Genomic DNA, 22,893 nt, shown 5'->3' with positions numbered 1-22,893 from the left:
CACACACACACTGTACTGTGCACTCAGGGGGGGGGGGGGGTCTTTTAACAATTGAGCAACCTCATAATCCCCACACCTGCACACACTGAGACACTTCCTGTTCTTAAACATCCGTCTGTATGCACAAACACAAGAAGGCATTTGCTTAGTCACACTCACAGAATTTAGATACACACAGTAGCCGCCTAATAATGTCTTTATGGTTTAATCCATTCATCCAACAATGAGCAGCTAAATCATCCAGAGTTCATTTGTAGAATATCTAATCATTCTCCCTCACCTGGCTGCACCGCAGCCGGAGGACGCACCACAGTCTCAGGCATTTGGCACTTTCTGCTGTGTGTGTGTATGTCTGTGTGTGTCAGCTCTCTTACTATTATTGTTCAAATGTTAAATGTTGATCTATATGCAAATGCAAGACTTATACAGTTTTAAAGTCTTGACAAATCTTCTCACAGACATGAGAGCCCAGTGAAGCATTCATTTCTAAACTGGTCAATTCATTTCTTTTACCTTCACTAATAGAAACAGCAAGGCTAAGCGCCTACAGCCATTGCACTGTATTTTAGATGGTAATGCTAGCATGGCAACATGTCCACAATGACAAAGCAGAGGTTAAACTGCATGTTGGCCGGCATTTTAACATTTACTAATGAGCACTATCAAAGTACAGCAAGTATGTGGTCTACAGTAAGCGACAGTGGCTGGCCCCACTGACTTGTTTAGGCAGTTTCATCCCTGCTCATCTAGCTGGTGAAGACTATCGTTCTTGTCCACCACTGCATCACAGTGTCTTGATGTTTTTCATCTCTCAACCCACTCCATTTTTGCGTGGCTAGCTTTTTTCACAGCAGACCAAAATGCCAAAATGTCTTTAGTGAAAAATGTCCATTCCTACATCACCTGCTGTCCAACAAAAGTGATTAATTTGTGCCCCATAGAAAGTGAAGAGGGCTGCACTGTGCTTCATGTTGCGCTGTGTTCAACTGGAGTGGAAGCGTAGTGGATGGTGTGTGACGGGGACAATCTTCGTGCCAAGAATGACAATTCATCCTTCATTGATCCATCCACTGCCCTCCTATCGGAGCAAGTCAACATAATGGTGGACAGACACACAACTTGGATTACTAAGTGTTCAGCGTCCAAAACACAGTGAATCTTAGCAAGACTTATTAGCTTTCTCTTTATCTCTAGATTCTTCAGTTTTCTTTCTGTAGCTCCTAGATGTCACTGAAGCTGAATTAAATCACGACTCACTGCACAGAACAACGGCCATCAATCCATCCATCCATCTCCCTACTGTCTATGAAGCTATATTATTAATTATTAACAAATTTTTTGACAAAAAGCAGAGCCCATGTTTAACAAATGGAAATGTTTTCCATTCATGCATCATGAATACTCACATTCACCTTGAAGTGTGCACACGCATACAGTATTTTGCTGCAGGCCCACACATTAGAACATGTGTAGGCAGGTTCTAAATTTATGTTATCAATTCTTTTTTTGTATGAACTTGTACTCTGACTTGTAGTTTATGATAAAATCTAGTGTGTAAAATCAACTCCAAGTGAGAATTAGGGAAGGCTCTTAACTTCTCTTTCTGCTAATAAAAATGAATGGTACAGAAGAGGATGTAAAAATCCAGTGTGAGTGACCATAAAAGCCAAATTATGAGAGCAACATTACACACTCCCAAAAGTGCTTAATTAATGTTGTGGGATAAATCATACTACAATATTTAGATATCGCATTACTGATCATACACAGCAGCAGGACATATGTGTCCTAGAGAGTTCCACAGAAAACAGAATTCATCTCTCTCATAATCCATCCATCCATCTGATAATACCTGCAGCGTACCTGCAGTGTTAACATACCTGCGGAGTCTGCAGCTGCTGCTGCATAGATTATTCTATTTATGACAGTGAGTCAGTGCACCCTTTTTATATCCACATCACACTCACCCTGTGACCACCTTTGATACTCAATATCCTGTAAATTAAGCTATTGAAAGCCTCACAAAGGCACTTCAGGAACAGTAGCGCCAGCAGAGCAGCCGTCCCTGAGCTTCTTTCTGAGATTGTCTCACTACATGCCCTTTCTATGCCAGCATCTTCAGCCAAAGTATTCGATTCCATCAACTGTAGAAGGGCATGGCAAAATCAGTTTCTGCTCTTATGATATGGGCATGTAGTTTGACATAATAACAGTCTCCTTCCCTAAATATGTGAATCACAAAAATGTGATTATCATCCCTACAACACCCGTGGTGAAGTGTACCACAAAGCCCCATATAGGATGCAAGGGAGTTTGAGGTAAATACTGTTTGCTTTTAAATTAAAGTTTTAGATTAAACAATATATGATGTAATTGATCCATGTCCACATACACTATGGTAAAGGTTTGGTGAGGACACGATTCTCCCCCATCTCGCTCAAAAAGATTACACTCTTCCAGAGCTGCTGGGACCCATCTGGAAATGCCTCATTCTTGTTAATATCAGACATAATTACATTAATATACGATGGAGGCACACTCTGTTCGGTTTTCATGCTGCTTAAAATGGGATTTGGAGCAGATGTTGTGACGCCTGCACAAAAGTACAAAATAATAATGTGGACTAATTAAAGCTTATCATAGCCCAAAACACCCTGTTCCCAAGGTAATGATTCATTTTGTTTGTGGTTCTAATCCCTCACACTACAGCAAAATGCAGCCCTAAATTAAAAGGTGTGAGTGTGGCATTGAGTTAAAACAACTCGCAGATTTATAGCAAATGATCTATAAACCACCGATGTGTTTGTTTCATCTAAATCAGCAGAAGCGTTATTACTTATTACATTTGTTCAGTTACGTTTTATGCACCAACATTTCAAGCAAGCCATAACTCATCAGCAATGCACTGTGGGAGCATCTGTTCCTTTCTTTCACTGGTCCAAAATCTGCTGCAGCATCAGCTTTGATATGATCTGACTCAACTGATGTATAATCTTCCTATATTTGGGTTGGATTATCAGCACAGAACAGATCATGTTCTCACTCTGTTCAAAGTGCTCCAGGGTGGCATTGTGCACATTGTGAGAAACTCAACAAACAATTCCACTGGACTGCAGACAAGGCAGCTTCTCTCTTATTGTGTATGCAAATGAATCAAACTAAGAAGGAATTACCTCTATAAACATAGGTTTTTCAATTCCCTAAAATAAAATCATTGATGAATGATGGGTCACAGTTTTATTTGTCCAATGTTTACCTCAAAGTGTTACCCTCTGACCCTTTGGTTAAGTTCAGTGTGTCGCCTGTCTTTCCTCTTTAAATATTGTCTTATGGCCAGCACCTCCCGAGCTTTGGTAGTATGCTTTGTCTCTTTGTATTGTCTTTAATGTATATATGCGTCACCAACAGGCCCCCCAACAGAAATGGCAGGGCACCTAAAAAGGTCCACTGAATGGGCCCAAACCTGCTTCACTTATACCAACGCATGCACCTGCTTCATGGCTTCTACATCAACACATACATGTAAACTGAAAGAGACTTACTCAGTGATGGGGGCACACACTGGTGATGATAGCTCTACGCTACTAACCTGTTGGCTAGTAACATTAGCCTCCCAGCTATCTTTCACCTCTTCAGCCTGGCTGGGACATTTTAACATAGCACACTAAAAAACTCCTACCATTATCAGGACAGGGAATTATCATTATTAAACAGGTGGCATTGTACTCAAGCAACAATAAATAAAATGTTTATTTTTGTTGTTTAAATAAGTAATGGTGAGTATTTTGGTGTTTAAAAAAAGCCTATATTTAGGATGAGTCGTCAGTGGCAGGGCCCCCTTTCCCCCCTTATGGGTGGCCCTGCCTGCTGCAGAAAAACAGTCCTGAACTAAGAAGGTTGTCAACCAGCCATACTGACGTCCTTACAGGAATTTAGTAGCAAAAAAGAATGTGATTACCTAAATTAACTATCATAATTTGTATAATGATACATAAAACCTGTATATAGTTATTTACACCATGTCAGAGCAGAATTTATAGCGATGTCGTTGCGAGGTGGACAAAGTACCAGAAACATCTTTTCATATAATACAACCAAAAATAATACCAACAAAAACCACACATTATAGTCAGGCATTTTAGCAGTGCCACTTGCACTGCGTTACGTTGCACAGGTCAGTGTATTTCACATTCCACTCACTGTATACCAAGAAGCACTGTTGGTATATTAGAATTTAAACTGGACAATACAGCAGCAACAGTTTTCTTAATTAAATCCTCGTGTAAGAATGAAGCCCTGCAAGGCAAATCTAAGCAAATCACACAGACAAAATACTTTGAATTCTTTAACTATTGATTAGCTTTTCTGTGTTGTCTTCTGCCCACCGCTTCAGATACAAAACCTTCACAAGCCTTGACAGGCTGTGGTCCTGAATCCACTCTGCTGCTCTAGCAGTCCTCCTGCTGCCACCGGCAGCGCTACATCCATTAACTTGTCATTTCTAAGCATTTAGATGCTTCTATTTCTGGCGATTTCTACTTCAGTGAGTCAGCAACAGTCAGCTACTCGCTCTGTCAGTGTTGACATGATGGGGCAGGTGAAGCCACAGGAAGCAGCCAGGTAACAGAATGTGAATGGCTGTAGGGGGGAGACAGTCAGTCCTGAATCCTGGGCTGGTCAGTTCCCTACACTGGGCCCGTCACTAATGTGTTTTTGTTTTTATTGCATTAGGCCAACTTGTGTAGCAGCACACCAGGAAAACTCCCAGTACCCCACATGGGCAGCCTGCCCTTACGTCCTGCCTTAAAGTAATAGTTTAATGTTACCACATAGTGTACAGTTAGGTCACCACTAACCTTGATCCAGATCGTACTCTTCCATGGTGCTGACAAAGTGAGGTCTGGAGTAGAAGTTATGCGGCCCTGGTTGCTGGAGGCCCCCAAGGCTGAAGAGGCTTCGCTCATTCGTGGCGCAGCAGGAGAAGGCCCTCCGGCTTGGGATGCAGGGGTAACGTGTCCAGCTCTTCATCTCCAGGTCAAAAGCCTCCAGCGCCGTCACCGGCATCTTTCCCTGACGACCACCTGGAGGAGGAAGAAGAATGTTCACGTTCTGGGTCAAAACAAGATGACTCTGGGGCTTTACACATCCGCACAGTTTATATATATTTGTTCAAATCATCTGGGATTATGTTTTTGTAATAACCTGCTGGATTACTTACTCCAAATCATTGCTATATTATCAAAATCACAATTATGCACAATCTCATAAATGGAATACATTACCAGGAATATTAGCATGTACAAGAATAAAGCCAAGGACTCGCAAATACATTTTATGTGTGACATTATTTGTCTTTTTTCCCATTTCCTGTTTCTTTCATTGCTTTTTAATCCCCTGCCACAGAGTTTCATTGGCATTTATGTCAAAGTCTGGCAAGCGTGCAGACCAGCCATGGGACCACATTTAATTCTGGACTAAAAGCAGAGCACAGCAGCAGGGTGCTCCCTTAGGACGCCAGCAAGTTGTTTACTTCCACAAATCATAACTTAACCTTGTAAAATACAAATACAAGGGGAAGGCAAAGTGGTGAGAGAGGGGAGGAAGCGGGCAGTAAGAATGTGAATGATGGAGAAAGGAAGGGGAGGTGGAGGCAAGAGGGGTGAGAGGGGTGTTGGGGGTAAATTTAAAAAAAGGAGGGGAAGGAGAAGCAACAAGAATACAGACATAGATGGTGAAAGGCAGAATGAAAAAATTAGACAATGACAGAGAAATTGTGCTAAAGTAACACCAGGAAGAGAGGAAAATGTGGAGGAGGGAGAGAAGAAAGTGGAAGAGGGTCAGCTGGAGGAGGCAGGGTGGCATGGAGATCGATAGCAGCAGCGAGACAAAGAGTCGAACTGAGTGGGAAGCATTAGAGTCAGAGAGGTACGGGAGAAAGAAAGACATTTTGAGCTAAAAGATCTGTTGATAATGACACTTCAACTGTTCAGTATACAGAGGCATTAAAAATCCACATTAAAACAGAACTCCTGCATGTATGAGTTCGGTTATGTACAGTATATACCATATACTATATAATATGTATAAGTTTGTACTAAAAACTCAGCACTGCACTGCTATGTCGTCTGTGTAATGTATATAGGCTACTTGACAGAACTGACAGAGAAAAACTAAAATATTGCTTTATGAAAAGCCATTACACGTTTATTTTCAAATGGCATGTGCTTAAGGTAATTTGGTTAGCTGTAATCATATTGGACAGTCCTAAAATAAATAGTCTGATATTTTTGGAGAATAAGCTTATTTGCTGTCTTGCCAATCTATGCAGCTAGAGCCAGGAGTCGATTAGCTGAGATTAGCATTAAGACTGAAGAGCTAAACAGCTAGACTGGATCTGTCCAAAGTCCAAAAATATGTCTACCAGCACGACTAAAGCTTAGCCTACTAATTAGCACATAGCATCTTGCTTGTTTAATCTGCACACAAGCTGAAAGATGTGGTTTTATGTGCAATGAGCCGACTAGAGTTGTTTTCCCCTGCTTTCAAATGCTAAGCTAATCTAATTGACTCCTTGCTCTAGTGCCATGATGTGTGCAGGAGAGTGGCCTTGATCTTCTCATGTAATGGTACATGACCACAGGGTTACACCCTCCTCCAACCGCACACACACACACCTGCACCTGATTGGACAAAGGCTCGCTGCTGCAGGATATCAGAACGAACCAACATGGCGGCTCGTTTGGAAACTTTCTCTCATATTTGCCAAAATGTCAAAATATGTGTTTGAAAGGTCAGAGGCAAACAGCACCAAAGCTTAAATAACTAGAAGTAGTTTTCATACAGTGGGAAATCATAGATCTCACTCCAGTGCCAGTGATCACATGTACACAGCCTATGAGGTGACTTTACCGACCTGGGAGCAGTTTCTGGACCGTTACAATACAATCATTAATCATTCAAGATCAAGATCATTCTGATCTTATCTGTTGTGCCTGTGCACTTTATCTGTTTCACCGTGGCGTGAATGAGAAACGTCCTCTCGATTCCTTGTATGTCTGGTACACGTGAAGAATTGACATTACAGCTGACTTTGACTTTGACTTTTGACTTAAAAACTAAAAACTCTTTTGTTGTGGCACACATTGTTCCACATGGTATGGTATAACATAATAATTAATGATATAATATAATTAGTAGATTGTTCGTCATACAAGTGCTTAGCAATGTTGATCTGCTGGTTGGTCAGTCTGTCCACCACTTTAGTCCAGACTGAAATATCAACTGCTGGATGGATTGCTATGGAAGTTGGTACATTTATGGTCACCAGAAGATGAATCCTACTGACTTTGGTGATCCCCTGACTTTTTCTGCATCACCACCCTTAGGTCAACATTTAAATCTTTCCAAAATGTTGATTTATGACACCAAAACAAATGGAATTATATTATCAGTTGTTCTTACTCTCTGGGAGATTGCCCTTGCAGATAAAGGTACAGTTGGATGTAAAGGTTTGACAAATGACATATTTTGGTGATTTTTTTTTTTTTTTTTACTGAAAAGGTTTAAAAACAGCCTCTCTAGGATATGTTATATTAATAAGTCACCGAAATGTGTCTTTTGTCAAGTCAAAATCTTTACATATAACTGTACAGTGGCTGACACATTAGAGACCATTTCTGATCTACCTGCTGATAACTGATACATCGCTTCAGTAGCATGAAGGGCTTTAGGATTGAGGAGATTTGTCTTTTTAGTGATATGCATTCCTTATGTGCCGTTGCAGCAGCAGAAGGTAGGTGTTACTTTAATATACTCCCACATTCCCTCATTCAAGAACATTCAATATGCATTCATTCATTCATGCAACAAGATACTAAAAACTGTATACTATATATGTGCTGTGTGTTTAAACGCATATCTTTTTGTTCCACAGAAGAGTTTTTGATCATCCTTGACTTGCTGACAGCCTCTTTGCAGCTGCACTTGTGTTCTGATTACCAGCGCTGACAATACACCAACATCCTTGTTTTAAATTGCATACACGCACACACAGACACTCGAGAAATTTAAAACAGTATGAAGCCCAATGAGTTGCATCATATGCCACTAAGTCTGCTGTTGACTGGGAACACACAGAATTTTAATCAAAGGGGGGTTCAGGCACCCACTGATCCAAACACCCCCCCGAGTGGTGCGGCAGCTGAAGAAGCAGCATGAATTTACAAGGTACGGTAAACTTTTCAAGTGTAGCAAGTGAACAGGCATTACATTCACACTACATGACTGAGAGAGTGAAACAGAGAGGAAAAGATAGAGGAATAATGATATCCAGTTATAAAACAAACAGCATGAATATCACATTATTCTGTTTGCACATTGCTCATAACTCTGTGTGTAATGTGATATAATGTGATTTAACTCCCATGCGTGTATTAGTGTGTGTGTGTGTGTGTGTGTGTGTGTGTGTGTGTGCTGTGTACATGTGGGTGCACTTTAGATTAGCCATCCCTCTCTGTCCTATGAACTTCCCAGGCATCATTAGCTCCAGCCAGACCGAGATGAATTAACTTGCTAGGCTGCAGAGAACCTACGGATGTTTTATTTTCTGCATCTTTAATGGATCTTGTTTATGTCTATCTACTCTTCCACTGATAATGCACACATGTTGTTATCAGACCTGCGGTGCACTGTGCTTCAGACTCGCCACCACCTCTCTTGACAGCGCCGTCAGGAGCAAAGCTGGAGCCATGTAGTGCACTGAACTACGATTACGATAAACACTCTTTTCTTTTCTTTGTTGTGTGACAGCGCATGAGATGTTCATTTCACGGTTGGGGGTAGCCAACACCATAATCCCAGGTAAGACGTGAGACTTGACGGGTTTCATTATAAAAGAAAAGTACACAGGGAAATGGAGCTCCATTTACAGACATACAAATAAGAAACCACACAATCAAACAATAAACTCGACCTTTATACACAAATCCAAGGAAGTAACGGAAAATAAGCAATTTGCCATCACTGCAGTGGCATTCCCCTACAAGATGCATATGTTTGAGTGCAAGATGTGCTAAAAAGTGTTAAATTTTCTACTTTTCCCTTTACTTTCTTTGTAACATACACAAGCCTTTACTTCATGAAGAGTGCCCTGTCTGAAAACATACACTTTACATAGATTCCCTGGGCATGCAGAGGACCAAGATGTTCGCAGGCCATTAATGAAATAATCTTGAATACCTATGTAAAAACATTAATTTGTATTATTAATTTCTCAGTAATAGAACTGGTATGGTGATTGAATGAAACTCCTGATTGATTATGCCAGCTAGCTAGCACAGTAGTATTTACACATCACATGAAATGTGTTGGATGGTGAAGTGGTCATCAATCCAACTACCCCAAGCTGCTGTCAGTGATTGCATCCGCAGTAATAGTAGAGCTGCCGGATGACAGAACACACATACAGATTGCCAGATTTGAGTAAAAGAGAACCCAAGATTTAAGTACTCACAAAGGGCTACTGTATTCATTTCAAATACACAATGCTGAAACGCATTTCAAAACTTGATCCCAATTCATCCTATTCAGTATTGCTCATCATCTCAGCTCATTGCATTCCATATCAAGATGATTAAAAATTACAATAACCATGTTTCTATTGAGAAACATTTATCGCCTTTCATGGAGTCCGCCATGTTTCTACAGTAGCCCAGAACAGATAAACCAAATACTGGCTCTAGATAGGGTGTGTTTTTTTGCAAATTTTGCAGCCACCATAGTTTCTCCTACAAACTTTCCAGCCTGTTCTCATTCCCAGGTTGTAAAATAAAGACATGAGCGATGTTCAGTTAGTTCAATCTGAAACTTCACCACTAGATGCCACTAAATTCTACATACTGCTAGCTAAATTTACACCACCACAAACACGTCGCCTGCAGAACTGTTTCTTACTGTTTGATGCCATTTCCTATGCCAGTAAAAAAAAGGTCTGCCTGAATCCACTTTTTTTCTGTAATAACATTTCATCGCCCGGTTGCAGCGACTGCCATGCAGCTCTGCTCCACAGGCGCACCAGCTGGTTTTGAGGCAGCCGCTCTTGTGCATCTCTGTGTGATCGGCCCCTTACTCATTATGCCAAAAAATATATATATATTATTTGATTATTATTACATCCGATAAGCATTTTAATTTAATGTTAAATCTTATCTGCAAAGTAACTACAGTTGTGAGATTAATGTAGTGCAGTACAAAGTACAACATTTCCTTCTGAGACAGTGGAGTGTAGAGCAGCATCAAATGGAGGGACTGTGTGCTGAGCTCTCTCTGCCACTGCACAGAAGCAAACAGTTATTTTATCCCTCTGGTGGAGCGTGTGAGTAAAAACATTGCTATGGAAATGACCAAAGCTCCTGCTCTCAGGAGGTTACAGCTACTTTGTGCTGAATGTGAACTGTGTTGTTGCTTGTAGCGTGTCGTGAAATGGATTCATCTCGTTGCAAAATGCCTCTTCAGTGAAATAAAATTATCTTTACACACACGGTTCAGGAGGTGTGTGTGTATGCAGTTAAAGAGCAACAAAGCAGAACACGGGGGCACCATCAGTGTACACAGCCAACTTTTAGGGGGGAGTCCCTTTATAAGTATTAAGTGTGCACATCACTGAAGCTTAAAGGTTGCAAATGGTCCCACCAACACCAAACACCAAAGCCTGAGGATGTCATCCATCACCAGCTTTCAATGTCCTTCAGAAAGTGATTGACCACTCGCCACTGTACATAATCCCTAAACTGAGCTCTCAGAGGATGTCAGAGAGACCGTGGGTCAATGTGTAAGAAGGAAGTGACAGATATAAGCAGTGGCAGATGGTTCCCAAGGGTGCTACCAAAGTGGTGGATCATCTGACTGCTTGTGTGAGACTAAAAACAAATTATATATACATATTCTAATTTTACCTTAAGACAAAAAGAAAGAAATACATTTAACCAATTAGCTAACTTAATTTGTATTAATTGCTTATTTAAGGCTGAGTATCTGCAAATCTGTACATCAACATATACAGCATTAAAAATAATGATTACGTCTGAGTGCTTGAGGATGGGCACATATTATTTCACTTAAGATTGATTTTAGCTAACATATTCTACATTTATTTTATTATTAGTTTATTAGTTTATCAAAAGTCAACAAATATGCCTGGACACTGGACAAAAAGCTCCTGTATCTGAAAAGATCCAATGGTATCTACGTTTATGGAAATATAGCCAGATCTGCATATCATATGATATTATATCACATCATATAAAAATATAGTCTGTCAAAGATCCATGTCTGTAATCTTCCACCACCTTGGATACTACTGTATTTTTGTGCATTTATTCCAGTGGGAGTAGGGAAAACAGTCACTCTGAAAGGTCACCATGGTTTAAAAAAGTCTGGGAGCCACTGGGATACAGATAGACAAACACAGAGAAATAAAAAGGTAAAAAGAGAGAAGGTAGATGATCTTGAATCTTGTTTCCTACCCATCAAGTAGATTTTGTTTCCTCTTAGGAAGGGCGTGGCTCCATACCGCGGCGTTGGCATTGAGGTCAGTGCCTGCCATTGGTCCTTTTCTGCTTCATAAACCCTCACCAGGGCCTGTGGTGTTGTGTCGGCCCCCATACCTCCAAACGCATACACCTTTCCATCTGCAAAGAGACAAGCAACGCTGTATATTAAAATTTGCCCTTTTGATGCAACAGCGTAGTCAATAGACATTTGCTCTAAAGCTTGTGGTCAGGTTAACGTGAGGTGAATGGAGGAAAAACGTTGCCAACACGTCTTCAAACAGTCAGACAAAGTGATGCATCACAGCGCCCTTTTGTTGTGCTAAGCTCTCCAGCTTTAATGTCTCATCCAAACAGTTTGCAATATTTATGCACAGGTCTGAAAAACTTCCAGATGACCCTCAAATTACTTCTTTTCTTTTCACAAGGACACACGCAAACATCCACAACTACTGCAGTGTCATTAGAATATACAGAGGAGCAAGTGAAAGGGAGAGCAGGAAAGTGCTGAGCAAGCAAACAGGGCGCTCCTGCAGAAACACTGGAGGAGGAAAAACGAGGGAGAAGGGGATATGAAGGAGAGGGGAGGGGGGGAAGTAGAAGTGTTAGGGATTAACAGCTCATCAGCGCTCAGAGGTGTGACAACTTAAATCTGTGGAAGGAAGAGCAAGAGAGAGAGAGGGGGACTGAGAGGGAGAGAGAGTGAGTGTCTCTGTCACCCAGACAGATGACAGATCCACAGAGCTGTGACTTAAACTGTGAAGAATAAAGCAATAATAAATCTGTCACTCGGGATGCAGCTCAACACGAGGGCAAGTGCTGCGCAGTTCAGCAGTTACGAGTGAGTAAATCCAATTCTACCGTTGTACATAAAATAAATGACGCAGCAATTTCAGCGCAAGAAGCAGCTTGCGAAGAAAAAAAAAACACTCCTCAGCTTGTAAAAAAAAAAAGTCAAATCACCAGGGAGCTCAGTGAGCACTGTAATTGCAAAGGGCAACACGTACCTCAATGTAAGCACGGTTGGTGTAATGAGTTATCTATAAATAGCAGCTTTCTACTGAATATTTCCATTTAGCCTCATTTGTATTTTCACCAGTGTGGAATCATAGTCCCTGTAATGACTTTCAATTGGTTTTAAGTAAGATCGCCTCCATGATGCCTACTAAAGAGAGTCTGTGTGAATGGCTCTGTGAGGCTGTAAAGGTCGTTGTAAATAACAAAGTATGGGACAAACGGACATTTTGAATTGATGGCCGTGCTGGACGAAAAGTCACCAAAGTCTGTAGGCTTCATCGTCTAGAAAAGGTGGGTCAGAGAGCCTTCTGTAGATTGATATATAGAGAGGAAATGGTAGGAGGAATTCTATGCAATTTGGTCTTTGAATAATGAAGCCTGTGTATCATTTTAAATTAGATGAACTGATGTCTGGAATGGATAAAACAAGATTGGGTCCTGCTAAGCCCCTCCCAAACTTCATCCCCAATCTGTGCTCCCAGTCCCTCCTCCCACACATTTTTCAGAGAGCATGTGGCATAATTTACTTGTTCAGAGAATATATTTATAAAGTATGAGACCAGTTTTGTGGATTAGAGGTGGGCCCAACAAAAGCTTGTAGATGATTCTTTCTAAGAGGAAGACGTTACTCTGACAGACATAATCCCTAATCTGCAAGTAACGTAAGAAATGTGTTGTGGGAAGGGAGAACTTATCTTCTAGCTGAATAAATGAGGCAAATTGCAAATTGTATTGTCATTTTATAGGTGCATTTTAAATGTCAGCGCAGGTATAAAATCTACCATCCAGTCCAAATTACCCTAAAGATAAATAAAAGTTTAATAAATCAAGGATTACAAGGACAAGGAAAATATGAAGTTAATAAGTCTCCAGCCTGTGTGTGTGCGTGTGTGTGTGCGTGTGGTGTGTGTGTTAGGTGTTGTGTTGTGTGTTAGGTTGTAGTGTGTAGGTGTGTGTGTGTCTACATCAAAGTGACAAAGTGCAATGTTGGCAACTTGCTGTATCGTGGATGGCGATTTTCTCCTAATAGCTTTCTAATGCTTTTCAACTAACTTTCAACCAGTCTACAATGACGGACAGATGTGCACTTAAATCTGAACAATAAGAAAGTATTTTCAGAGAGATCTCGTAATTTACCACTTAATCACAAAGGGAGGAAGTGAACAATGGCTGCCTCACTGTGCTGGAGTGACAATTGTTGCATTTCTGTGTGTGTGTGTGTTGTTGTGTGTGTGTGGGTAGGTGTGTGTGTGCGTGTGTGTCAAAAGTTAAATAGAAAAACATAATAGGTAGAAATAAAGTAGATAAAACAACAATCAACAATGTGTACGTGTGTATCTGTAAGTATCTATACTGTAATAGAGCACATGATTTCACATGCAGGATGTGTGCTTGTGTGCAAACCAAATGGCACAAAGAAAATAATTGTCTGTCAGACTAAATTGCTTTCACTTAAGCTTTCCAAAGCTCCTTTGTCACCGCAGTATGATAAGCATTTTCATGTACAATGAAATGAGAACCTGTTTTACTGAGATTAAATGAAGAAAAAAACATTTACATGGCCAGAGGAAAGCTTGGATATCTGATGTTTTTCTTTTAAATGTGATGTGTTCTATGAGGAACATTCGCCTGTTATCAGGCAATAAATCACAAGACGCAGCATGTTCCAACACCTGTGTGCTGTATCACACACTGGTTCAAATATATTGCGGGAAAAGGTTAAACATTTCTCTTCTTGTAATACTTGTGTATTATTTATTGTATTGTATTTATTTTCATTCACATTGTTCATTATCAAGGAAGAAAAGGAATATATTTTTTCCATCACAGTTTCCACCTACTGTATATTATCATCAACTGTTTTTATTAACACTAATAAATGAGATTACATTGGAGCCAGTACGCAGAGGGGTACACATGAGAGCACAAGTTATCATAATGCCAATACATTATAATCAAAAGAAATCCCTACAGAGTAAAATTAATAATAAAAATCTGCTCAGTAACACTAAAAAGTGGCAAATACAGAATAAGTTACAGAACTTCACCTTCTCCAAAAACAAAAGTACTGTGTCTGAGAGAGTTCATTGCACTGTAACCTGAGAGAAACAAATGAGACATAACCCAATCAGATAAAGAAGACATCTTTGCCACTTTGACAACATATATGACTGCAAAAAAAAAAAACCATGCAAACACGGAAACACTGCCTGAACCATCTCAAGTGACTGCACTATCACTATCCCTGCACCTGTACTAGATCCAGCTCCTCCCCTGCCAGAGAGGTACAAGTCAAATCAGGCCAAATTTTATATAAATAGTCCATAATCCCAAATCGCAGTATGCCTCAAGAAGTTTTACAATGTGTACAACATTCAACACTCTCTCTGCTTAGAGCCTCAATTCAGGTAAAAAGAAACTTGTCAAAAAAACTTTTAACGGGGAAAAAATGGAAGAAACCTTGGGAAGAGCCACAGGGGAGGGATCCCTCTCCCAGGACGGTAAACGGACATTTAGAGCAGGGATTCTCTTCCCGGGTTCGGGCCTAAAACTGCTGTAGTAGGTGGGGCTTGGACAGAGACATATATTTAATATTTTATTAATAATGCATGCAAATGTAATTCATGAATGAATTTGTTATTAGTTTTGATAAGTATTTGCACTGTATTATATGCACAATGTAGTTTACTTTATGATAAACTATTACAATTATTTATTTTAAACAGAAATTCTCGTTCAGGTCCGGCTCGGGACCAAAACTGCTTCTTTTTTTTTGGGCTCGGGTTGGGCCTGATTTTTTGGGCCCGATCAAAGCTCTACCTAGGATCCCTGGACCCCAGGTTGAGAGTCAATGCTGCAGAGACTGCCCTGTCTCACTGCTGCAGGTTGTTGGAGCTGTATGCAGCCTGAGTGCAAGAATGCAATGTAAACACAGTGTTTTTTGTAGTAAAGACGTAAATGTACAAGGATATCACAAAGTAGCAGGTTTCTATCAATGAAATTAAACACGATTTAAAGTAGAGTGAGTGCTTTAATAATAATGACATTCTTCTTTGTTTGTTTGGTTAACCAACCTGCCTTCACTGCATCCCACCACTAATGAAACCTTTGTAAAGGTTAATGGGGGTACAACTTAGTATACACCTAGAAATACTGGCAGTATGAAATGATGATAAATATCTACCAATGCGGACTGACTGCAGATGCTTGACACTCACTGTCCACCCACACTGTTACCTGCGCCCTGCAACACCTCACTATTACTGTGTGTGTGTGTGTGTGTGTGTGTGCGCACGCGCTCTGTTCTTCAGGCCCTGCCTCGGTCTAATCATGCGCAATCTCCTCTAATTAAGGAAACCGTGCTCTATTCTCTGCCCGTCACCCCTGGAGACTCCATGGCAACCACAGCGTAACCTACAGACTGTTATTATGGGGTGGCTGTTTGGTTGGTGCTTGGTGAACAAAAACCGTCACCACCCAAAATCCAGACCACTGAGTCACCGCAGCACCTGAAGCTAAGTGATAATGAAACAACCTTTTTGGAAAAAATGTGCATGCAGCGCCCTGCTATGGAGTTATCAAAAACAATGACGCACAAATCTGCAAATGTACCAGCGACAGCCGACATTAAAGATGTATGGGACTTATTACACATGCTTTATATTTTTGTCCTTCTCTTTCGCAGCTCTAATGTCAGTCTGCTGCTTTGATTCCTCCGCAGCACAACATCTTTCATCACTCTCTGTGTCTGCGTCCCTCTCTTGTTGATATCCCGCTGCCTGTCCCTCACCATCTTTGGGCGTCCTCCTCTCAATGCTACTTTACTTTCATCATTCTCCATCCCCTTTTTTCTCCATTTCAGTTTAATTGACTGCTTCATCCGTCCCTTCTCACCCTCTTTTTTCTCTTGCCTATCATTTTATCCTTTTATCCTTCCCTCTCAGCTCAGGATGCATTCATCCATTTGCACCCCCTCACACCCCATACCCATCTCCACACCCCACCCCAAACACAGCATTTAGGCCGAACGCTCTGCTATGGTAACAGCAGATGAAGCAAGAAATGACAAGAAATTTGTAATTGTTATTTTGTTATTAATCGTTAACTCAAATACATGTTTTCAAACAATAAAACATCTCAGTATGATAAGAGTCATTAAAAATTTTAATATTTTTTAGGCTGCATGAAATAATCTTTTTACTTCTACTGAGAGAAAAAGAGATAAAGATCTCCCCCAGACATATATATATATTATATGTGTTAAGACATGCATCTTGGAACAATAATGTGTGTCTAATTTTGTTTTTTAAAAAGCAAAAAAGTGTATTTACCATATTAAATTAATTATTCCTCATTTAAATCTCTGAATATGCAAATATTGTTCATTTTTTAAAGTTGTTCGTTAAAATGTCTCCTACTTCACTGTAAAATCCATTCTCAGTGGGGGTGCACTGGTGGATCACACTGAACAAGTTGCATACTGGACCAGGACTGACTTCCAAACTATTTGTGATGTCACAAATCCTGCTGGTAGGCCCCACCCCTTAGAACCAGATGTTCAATGAGCACAGAGAAACTTTCCACTTTCAGCAGATGAATGGTGAAAACATCCTTTTAGTGTCAAACTCTGCACAGACAGCATTCAAACAGCACACTGTAGGCAAGAAGAAACACTGATTTGAGTAGAGGGGGACAATAATAATTAGATAAGACTATAACAAATAATTAATGTTTCGTCCTTCAGTCTAGCCTTTACTCTTTCTAATAAATGTCAAATTTTGCTTTTCTGTCTCCTCGAGGCAGAGCTCTCACGCCAGCTTAATGTGAGGCAGAAATAAAACACAGAATTAAATTTTGTTCCCAGCAGAATCTCACACAGATTCACATTCAATTAGCCTGTCCATTCAAACTGTTTAAGAGACCCGTCGGAGTAAGTTACAGCACAGATTCACATTCAGTCCGTCTGCAAAGTGTTCTTTCTTAGGACTTTGCTCACTTTTGAAACATTTCTTTACTGGCGAACTGTTGGCCTCTTAAATTCTGGCGAGGTTAGTAGAGCACTCATACAATAATCTGACCAGGTATAAATCATCAGCTCCTATTTTTAGAGGCTCTGGATGAAAAACAGGGCGAGTAAGAATATAACAACAAAGTTAAAAAGAAGTGAGAGCAAATAACAGAAATTGAGAGCAGAAGTGATATATCAAACCTTCAAAGTACATCTATACGACATTAATATATTTGGAGGAAATGTAATTACTGCAGCAAAGTTTTTTACTGGATGCAGTAAATGAAACTCCTAAAGCTGGTCCCGGTAGGTGGAAGGGAGAGACTATAATGCTTTATGTTTTGCTACTGCAAATTAGCTGTATGATTTCGAAGAGCAAGACAGGGATTGCACCTGAGCGTCCTTTGAGGGCTAGGCAACAATATGAATCATGCTGGTATGAGCGTATACTGCATTGCAAGAGTGGATATTGTAAGAAAGCAAATCAAATATGTTGTCAGTCAACATTTAGCAGGTGCGTTTTAATTAATTAATTATTACTTTTTATTTTATGTCTGTTCATTTAATTGACTCATGTCTCATGTGATTATTCAGACACATTAATCAACAACAAACAAAGCATTCTTGTATGTATACCCACCAGAATCTAACTGCACAATATATGGACCAAATTTGAACAGCATACAAATGGTGTCCCAGAAACATAGGAAATTACATGAATATATGAATACAGCCTCACATAAATACAACTATAAACACACCATACATATATAAACAAACATAACGCAACATGGATCAACATCAAGGCTCCAAATAATCTCAGTTGTCTGATCCAGTATGAGGCTTTTATCTGCCATACGATTTTTTCCCTCCATGCTTTAGAAACATGTTCAAAAAGCACAAAGACATTGTCAGAAAGGCGTTCAATTAAAACTCCATTCTCAGTTCAAATGTAAATCTTCTGGAACTTTTAAGATACATTCATTCATTTATATTCATTAAGAAAACATAATCTGGGCCACAAGTTTCTGTCAAAACACATTTGCTGTGGCCATTTAGTAATGTACAAATGTCATTTCCAGGAGACAGACTAATTCACAGAGGGTACACCAGGCGAGTGTCAAAAGGAGATGAACAGAGAAGAGAAGGACCGGGACCTACAATATCATCAATCACATCATCAAAGTTAGGAGATAAAAAGTCATTCAGAGAGGTAAAGAATGGATTTACACAGTTTCCACAGTGAAACTATATGCATAATCTTAAAAGAGGTTAGGGTTAGATTAAAAAGGTTACGGTAACAGCAGTACAATTCTATAGTTAGTCCGTATTCAGAGATCTATTTAACAGTTACTGAGTCTAGGATGGAATGTACACAAAAACAGCTGCTGTCTGCACCACTGAGGGGAAAATTTACAGAAGGATTGTGCGGCTGATACAAAGGGTGAAATGCTCCTCTAACTGTGCTGCCAAGCAAATAACGTCTTTTTGTGCTTTTTTGCACGTATTTAAATTAGGTCATATGCATACATATGGTGCAAAATTGTTCAATTTCTATTCAAATTAGCCTCATTGCAAAAAAAAAGTCCAATTCCAAACACCAGCGCCAATAACCACACGCAGTTAGTGGAAATTATTTGCATCTTCAGAGAGTTGGTGGGAACTGAAGCGCATGCATAAGAGGTGTCACCCAGACTTTCCTGTGATATGGCAGTGGTGTTTGTAGCAAGTGGAAACAATACTCACAGTACATCATACACGCACAGATGGCACAGAGAGTACAATACCTGTTATTCACCACGAGGGAATGAAACTGTAAAACAACATAAAACCTACTGCTGTGAGAAATGGGAACGTTGGTTGCGCACTGGAGACAAACAGCTCTCCACTCTACACTCAATACAGAGTGAGTCATAGAAAACTGAGAGACATCCCGCAGGTAGAAACAAATGAAAGAGCACGGCAGTTAATAGATAATCAGAAGTTATCTTTCAAATCAAACATTTAAGATATGAGTAGAAAGTGTTGTTCTTACAACTGCATTTAACATTTTTTTACTCAAACGTTGCTTAACCTTGATGCTACTTCAGCAATTCTCCGTAGTGGCGCCAGTAATATTTGTTGAACATGGTGGTGAATTTGCAAGATGTTACTTTCCATCCCTGGAAACACATGACAGGGACAAAGTTGTCCTGTAATGAAAGCCCTCACTGCTGCTGTGATAGATGGAAGATGATCCAACAGTGACATTTAAAGGGCATTGCACTCTTCCTAATGACCGCTCATCAATACAGAATCAATACAAACCTCCCACCTGCTGTTCGCTATAGTCACCATGCACTACCTATGGACAGAGAGAGACCAGGGCTTGGGTCCCTCTTTTCATTTTATTTTCTTTCCTTCTTCCCTTATTTCTTTTAAAGTTTCTTGCAGATGTACAGTCAGTGACGATGCAGAAGGACTGGTCTACAACCACATGGTACTGTAGGCTTCATGTAACACAGACACACACTCACACAGAAGGGTTCAATAGCCGTCACAATGTCTCTGTAGTGGGCTTAAGGGCAATCAATAGTCCCGTCAAATCCTCCTTCTGAAGACCACCTATGGAAGGGAAAGATCAGAGTGTATTTATTGGTCTGAAAGAACTTGGCCGATTGTGAAGAAAAGAAGCGGGATCAGCACACGGAGTTCAGATTCACACCGGAGGGGGAACAGGAGGTGAGAGCCGTTTCCCCTTAGTTGGACGTGTTAATGGAGAGAACACAGACCTGGGTTGAATTTATGTTCTCTGCACGCAGCATGTGCACTTGACAGAAATAGATTAAGGAAACGCAAGGTGGATAATATATAAATGATCTCACAGGTACTGTGTATATATATATATGTGTTATATATAATATATATATATATATATAATATATATATATATATATTGTACACATTGTACACTTCCCTAGGTTGAATAATAGCAGGAAGTGAAAGGTGAGTTGACAAACCCAGGAGAATATTCTAAAATAATTATGTTTGTTCACCAGTCAGGCAGCCAACTGAAACGTTGAAACCAACTTGAATTAGAACTAGAATTTGACATTGAACTGAAAAAGGAAAATATCATCACTGTAAGCTAACATTATAGTAACACGTTATCACTAGTTTGTGTCGGCCCCCTGGTTTGTTTACCTGTGTTACTTATGCTTTGTTTCTTAAATGTAGTGGGTAACTGAGATGGGCGATCACATCAGTGATCCCTGCTATAAAAAACACTGCCTTTCTGGCCAAAGAGTCTCTCTCATGAATTGTTGAGTTGTTTCAGCCATCCAAAATCTTACTATCACTACAGTTGCACTCCTACACTTTCCCACTGACTTTACTGATAAACACGCCTCATCCTATCCTTAGTTTATTTTGGGTTGCAGTTACCCTCTTTTGTTGTTCAGCTCATCCATCTTTCTTTTTGGTCCCTTTTGCACTATAGGGGATGTGGGGAAGTTTCTGCCATCTAAATTTCAAAACACAAAAAAGAGAGCAGGGCTGAAATTGACATTAGTGTGAGTGAGAGCTACTATATGGGTTTCCTGTAAGTTACAGCAAAAATGGACAAACATTTGTTAATCCAATGAAAATTTTATGCTGACACTGTTCAACTGAAGTTGGGTATGACAGTGGAAACAACAAACATGTTGACGGCATCACCCACACAGCATTCAAACAGCCTCTCATTCAGACCGTGCCAAAGCAATGACTAATGCTATAGGAGTGTTTATCACTGCGGATATTCAACCAGTATAGAGTACTTACTCAGTATAGAGAATGCAGGGTTTAAGCATATGGTCAAAGTGCGTGAGCCCCCCTACAATGTGCACCTAATTTTATGTGTAATTACACCCTACACAAAAGCTGAATGCCATGGTTACGTTATTAGGAAGTGATCAAAGGGAAGAGTGTGGGTGGACACTGAAGGTCATAAAGCATAAGCAAAGTGCAAAAATAGTTCAGCCTGATGCTATAGATAGCTTCAACATGGCGTCCAGTAACTGAATGTGAGGGATAACACTGACCTTTTTAGGCATCATCGCATGCAAGGGGCAGAATCACCTGAGATGCAGTTCTGATTACTATTAGATGCCCCATCTTGCAGTTGTACGTTCCCAGTCCCACCCGCCTAGTGAGATTCCATTCAATCGTGCCAACAGTAAAGTCTGTTATTGAAATTCTTGGATTTTAAAAGTCAATATAATTTGCAATACAGGTACTGTTTAATGAGCCACCTTTAGAAGATATGAACTGAAAATAAGCCTGATTAAATGTCATTAATTTTCCATTTAATATTAATGATGTATGTAACTGAGTGTCTTAAAAATAAATTAAGTAGGCGGGGCTATAAAGTGAGGGACACCAGCTAAATTAAGACTTTATTATCAGGCAACTTCAGGCATATGGTTTACCTAAAGGCAATGCATTTACATATATAAAAACAGCCTCTCATATTTTCATATTCAATCATTTCATTCTGCTCCCACCTGCATTAGAGCTTGTGTATCCACAGGGATCCCAATCCTGTTGCACTTATAGTACAATTACAAGTGCAATTTACACTGGCACGGTGCAGTAGAGGCTGTGGCAATGCCAATCCAGCAGTGTACTATAGTGCCAAGAATGAATGCGACCGAGAGCAGGTCGACAGCTGAGCGTACTTTGTGCCATAATATTTTGGTGAAGGAACGCCCATATAAACCTCTGAAATCTGTTTTGTTTGCCTTCCAACAAAGACAAAGACAAAATAGTTTTATTAGGATTATAGCATCAGTGCCAGCCAGCCAGAAAAGAGATTAAAGAACAGTTTACTGTCGGTCTTTCCTTTACTCTGGTGACTCTCTTTATCTGAAGGCAGCAGTATCTGTTTCATCTTGGCTGGTTATATTTGTCAGTGTTGAGAAAGAAATAAAAGAAACCACAAACTTCATCATCATCAGACTTGTCTTATAATTAATTATTTGACACAGTTCAAACCATGTTGGAGACGGACGCATTGACAACAGACACACAGTCGAGTCAGTTCTCAAGTCCGACCAAAATGTTGCCTGGATGTTTATTTATTTATGCGCTGAGACAGAGTGTTCAGCTTGAATCTTATAGCAGTGTTCCCAAAAACGAAATCCTAATTTATTAGTGGATCATTAACAGGACGATATTGATTGAACACGTTTCAACATATAAACAAATATAAAAAGGCACTTCGCAGTCAAATTGATCTGACTCAGTGTTTCTCTTCCTGTTCCTACAGTGTGCTGTCTGAATGATGTATGTGCAGAGTTTGAC

General features: G+C 40.0%; 1 protein-coding gene across 1 annotated transcript in view; it reads right to left on the bottom strand.

The window, feature by feature from the left end:
- LOC118323879 (kelch domain-containing protein 8B-like) overlaps nt 1-22,893 on the bottom strand; it is a 177,318-nt gene that overhangs the window by 47,355 nt on the left and 107,070 nt on the right. Inside the window, exons 3-4 of the mRNA XM_035655939.1 lie at nt 11,523-11,687; nt 4,857-5,081 (exon numbers count right to left, since the gene is read on the bottom strand). Coding sequence (XP_035511832.1) covers nt 4,857-5,081; nt 11,523-11,687 — 390 coding nt within the window. The remainder of the gene's footprint in view (nt 1-4,856; nt 5,082-11,522; nt 11,688-22,893) is intronic.

The sequence above is a fragment of the Morone saxatilis genome, unplaced genomic scaffold (genome assembly GCF_004916995.1).
Source record: "Morone saxatilis isolate NCDOM2014 unplaced genomic scaffold, NCSU_SB_2.0 Contig15, whole genome shotgun sequence".
NCBI lineage: Eukaryota > Metazoa > Chordata > Actinopteri > Moronidae > Morone > Morone saxatilis.
Note: the sequence above shows the minus strand (reverse complement) of the source record. Positions and strands in the feature narration are given on the sequence as shown.